Source organism: Limulus polyphemus, unplaced genomic scaffold, assembly GCF_000517525.1.
Source record: "Limulus polyphemus unplaced genomic scaffold, Limulus_polyphemus-2.1.2 Scaffold9255, whole genome shotgun sequence".
Classification (NCBI taxonomy): domain Eukaryota; kingdom Metazoa; phylum Arthropoda; class Merostomata; order Xiphosura; family Limulidae; genus Limulus; species Limulus polyphemus.
Genome location: NW_013674865.1, coordinates 2,567 through 7,606, shown reverse-complemented (window position 1 = coordinate 7,606; position 5,040 = coordinate 2,567). Strand labels below are relative to the sequence as shown.

Genomic DNA, 5,040 nt, shown 5'->3' with positions numbered 1-5,040 from the left:
ACAGCTGGGCGCATTGATTCGGTACATCTTTCGTAGTCAATCAGCCATTTTATGCATGGGACTATTCCTTAAATAGGTAAATATTAACATATATGCATATAAATATTCTTCTTCAAATGTATCATGTGTGCTGATACTATGTTTGTAATGCGCTTTAAGCTCAATTAGCCCTACCACAGCCGGGCGCATTGATTCGGTACATCTTTTCACAGTTTGTTTCACTGCATTTAAAAACAAAAAAAAACTATTGATGAAATAATTTGAAACTGTAGAAGAATTTTCTGCAGCTATTTAATTCCTGCAAGTAAAATATCTTATTTGTTTTATATGTTATACTTCTTTGAATTTGCAGTTATGAAAATTTCATGACTTCATTGTGATATTTTTTTTAGGAAACAAAAGTACTTACTATTGTTGTAGATTTTAATTAATGATCTTTTATTTCTTCCTGCATTCTTGTAAAACCTTTTTTTTTGTATAAAGGTTTTATTTTATAAACCTAGATTTTATCTTTATTTGAATTAGAAAAACATTGCATGTAGTTTCACTGTGTTCACGATCACTGGCCTATAATAAATGTAGCTTTTAGCATACCAAAATTATAAGCAAGCCAACTTTTCTTTTAATTAGCTTATCAAAAAGTTCCATTTAATATATATAGTATGATTTAAACCCTTTGTATAATAACATAAATATTTCTTTTTGGTGATTTAATTCACTCATTCAAGCCTATTCTAGAACTGATAAAGCCTAAAGTAAACAAACGCTAACACAGCAGTCTTGTTGGAAAATAAAACTTAATAAAAATGATTGAGTGTGAAATGATTTAATTTAGCCTATGTCACATTGTTCCACAGACAGCATTGTCTATCACATTTCAACATCATGATTCAAATGAAGTATAAAATGATAAAGTAAGTTTTTTTTTGGAAGCTTTAAAAAAATTAGGACTGTGATTATGGCAGAAGTTATTCGAAAACACCGTTTCTTCTAGTAACATATCACTAATCTAAGGTTTTATAAATTTGTTTTGATCTCTTTGCAACTCTTCTTTGAACTGGAAACTATACTGATTTGTACAGTTGAATAGAACAGAAAAACAAACTGTTACATTTCCACTTAGATTACTAATCTACAACTTATTGAAGCTGAGTTAGATAGCAAGTTATGTCGCACCATGACAACTGAAGTTAGGAAATGCTGATTGGCCAGAAAATTGATAAAACTGTACTTATAAATTGTATTCAAGGTACAAAGTTAACGTAGAATTATTTTGTTTAAACTATTATTACTTTCCTCCTAGTGCTGAATTTTCTGAAGTTTTTCTTAGAAAATTCGCAAACATCAATGATTTTGTTCAGTATTCTAGAATCAGCACAAAATCAAAATTTGTCACTTTTATTTTCATGTTAGAATTGAATCACTAAAACTTTTTTTTTTGGATAAATTTCAACTTGAAGCATATTTTTTTAAAATATGTACAAGAACAACTACAAGTTTATTTTGTATAATTTTTTAAATTCAATAGTACAGTTTATTCTTCAAGGCAGGATGCACCAGACAGGGTGTGATAGAGCTAAAGAGCCGTTACGGCACATGTACAAACACTTATTGGCCAGCTTATTAAAGACCCCATTTAATATCAGGCTGAACAACCGTTTGCCACAATAATAGGCTGGACTTGTGTGGCTTGTACTCCACAAGGTGAGAAATTATGTCATCTTTAATTATAGTCCTTTTATCAATGAGTATAGTCAGCAATTGGTTCACAGGATTGGTGCAAAGGATTATGGTGCCAAATGCTTAAGTTTATCCATAAATGCTCAACTGGATCGAGGTCTAGTAATTTGACTAGCCAATAAATTTGCTCTCCTGATTTATGAACCAATCGTGGATAACACAACTTTGGTTGATTATTTTATTTTTGCTTGGAAGAGTCTTTGTCCATTAAGGTAAAAATGGAGCTTTGTGAGGGGACATGACCGGTAAAAACACTCGGGCAAGTTTAGTAGGATCTTTTTTTGCATCTGCAATAAATGTGTTTTTGGGTACCATATGACAGTGTTTTGTACGTATTTTTTGCATTTTATTGTTATAGGTACTGAATATCGACTGTTTTAGGAATTGGTTAGCTGGTATACTGTCTGTCTGCTATGCTTTTCAGATCAGCATCGGTTGACAACCACAGTTTATGGTATTTCCTCTTAATTTTCTCTGTTGATGGTTTTGAGAGTAAATACATTTCTACAGTTTATAAAAGAAACAGTCTTCAAGATGAAGATCCAGTTTAACGTGTCTTTGAAAGTCAAAGGCTTATCATATTTTTCGTACACAGATAAAAGGAGTACTCTATGAATGTGTGCATGGCAAGTTATAATGAAGTGGCCAGTCAGTATGCGTGTGTACATACATACAGTAAACTAGTAACATATTTTACATACACCTGAATCAAAACTGAAACTGAAGTGATGATCGATGATAACCACTTCTAGCATTCTCTTGTATTAGTTTCATTATGTAAGATTGAATTTTGATTGTTCAACAAAGTTTTCACTCTTTGCCCATCGCTGGCATGATATGTTTATCACAGTTTGAGATGTAGTGATGTTGTTAGCTGTTTGTTCAGCTTTGGTGTTAAGAGCTATGAACACTTCTTTTTTCCTTAATGTCCATTCGTCTGATGCCGAGTCTGTAATTTTGATGTATTTGAGATTAGGCTTCTCCGTAGATGGTTGTAAGTTCCAGAGTTGTTGGAAGGACTGTTTTGTGCATGCTCCTTAACTCTGGTAGCTAAAGTTCGTGTCATTGACACAATGTAGCCACATGTCCACACTGTATGCATTATATTGGCATGTAACAAAATTTTAAATCTTATTCGTTGGAATGCAGAGAAAAATTAGTGTGATATTTTTCACTCAACATTATTGCTATTAAAGAAAATAAAGCAACACAATGATATTGCTCTCTAGATTTTCAGAGCTGATTTTATTTGATATAGGATTTAACTCTTGGGCTAAAATCAAGACAGATTCTACTTATTTCGTATAGGGTTCAACTCTTGGGCTAAAAGCAAGACAGATTCTAATTTTACATGCATTTACCTATAGGAATACGAATTTCAGAATATCTTATTTCACTGTAGGAAAGGTTAACCTGAAATTTCAAGGGATTTTATATTTTCGTAGAATAACTCTTGCTTCTTGTGCACGAAAAATTGATTTAATTTGTCTTATAATTGTAGTGTGTTTTACTTTACATTTTGGGTTTGTGTGATTTTTTTTTACCATTTACAGATAGTATTCAAACCAATATGAAAGTGTATTTATAGTTGATAGTTCTTGGGTTGTATTGAATAAGATTTAATCATTAGCTAAAGTAAGTCACTAAACTAGTGACATTGGTTAGTAAATCCAGTGCAAGCTTTTTATTTCTGCTATAGTGATATCCACAAAGTTCTAAAAGATATCTTTAAAAAGTAGTAGGAATTATTATGTTTAATTTAATATTATAAACTAAATATTCTGTGATGTTTTCCTGTCCATTTATATACAGGTGGACCGGTCGTTGCATCTGGGGGTTTTGTCACCAGAAAACAACTTTAAATGTTGATGAGAAATTATGTCACAATATCTCCTCTGAACTTGCTGCTAACTGTAACACCCCTCTTGATAAAAGTGTAATCACCATCAGCAGCAGTGAAGCATCACCCTTGGTGAGTGCTTTAAAAGATAAATACGAAGTGGTCTTTGCTGCAGGTGCTGGGTACAAGGTAGTGAATGTTGCATGTGGTCTTGCTAATTTGTACCTGCTCACCAAGGGCTCGACCTTCAGATGGGACACTTGTGCTCCACATGCTATTCTTCGCTCCATGGGTGGTGGCGTGATGAACCTGAAAAAGGTTCTTAGTTTGCCTTTAGATTCCCTCTTGGATAATCAAGAGAATCTTCAATTGATCTATAACTCTCCAGAGGAAGGTGTTAGTGGAGTTGACCGCTGGTGCAACATGGATGGACTTATTGCCTACAGAGACACAGCTAGCCTGCTGGAGCTTGTTCAGTTCTTAAAGGAAGTGAACCTGAAACCATGATCATTTAATGCTTTATCAATAGTAACAAAAATTTACGTACGTGTTACAGATTTACTTTCATTAATGATTCACTCCATGCCTCTTAATTGTGTATTTAGTCAGTTTATATATGGATAGCATTATCGTCTATTAATAAATTTAATTAAGAGATTTTACAGCCTACTCAATTGTTAACATTTTAACAAATATCCTGAATGTTGTATGCTGTTCTGTTAGTAACCATCTATCTTATGATAATCATAATAGTTTACCAAGATATATTTTTGAAAACCCATAAATTTGAAGAATGATTTTAACTGTTATTTTAACAATAAAAGTATTTAATTTCTTACTGCTGGTTATACAAAAGTTGTATAAAAGTAATACTCAGAATCCATTGTAAATGTTATTGGTCACAACCGTTTTGAGTCGTACATTTGTAAGATGGTAATATTTTACTAAAGCTGCCTGAATTTTTCCTCTTCTGCTGTGGACAACACAGCTTTGAGCTTAGTTTGCTTTTTGTCCACCACAAGTGTTGGGCGTGATCATTTGGATAAAATCAAACAATTTTAGGTTAACAAAGCTGACCAGAAAATGGAGCCATTGTTGGCTTTATTTTAAGACAGGAAGGCATTGATGAATGTGTGTTTTTAACTTGATTTAATTAAAGTCTCCAAACTTTTGGAAATTCGGAACTTCTGACTGTAACTCAGGTTATGATATTGTAAGATCTTGTGAAGCAGTGACCTGTTTTTTCACGATATACAAATTAAGGAAAATATGAAAAATATATATATTATAGAATTAGAATTTTAAAATTGTTTTATCTATAGTTGTTGTTTTTTACAAATATTTTCAATTTGTTGATGTATGGTACTCTGTTTAAAATTAATATAGTGTTGATATTGGATATATTTATTCTCATATTGATTTATTTTACGGTAATGTTAGAGTAACACTATTATGTGAAG

At 32.1% G+C, this 5,040-nt stretch overlaps 1 protein-coding gene across 1 annotated transcript in view; it reads left to right on the top strand.

Annotated features, from left to right (window-relative positions):
* LOC106475836 (inositol polyphosphate 1-phosphatase-like) overlaps positions 1–4,238 on the top strand; it is a 14,883-nt gene extending 10,645 nt beyond the window's left edge. Inside the window, exon 6 of the mRNA XM_022379854.1 lies at positions 3,553–4,238. Within this exon, the coding sequence (XP_022235562.1) occupies positions 3,553–4,087 (535 nt within the window). The 3' untranslated portion in view covers positions 4,088–4,238. The remainder of the gene's footprint in view (positions 1–3,552) is intronic.
* Positions 4,239–5,040: the final 802 nt, after the last annotated feature.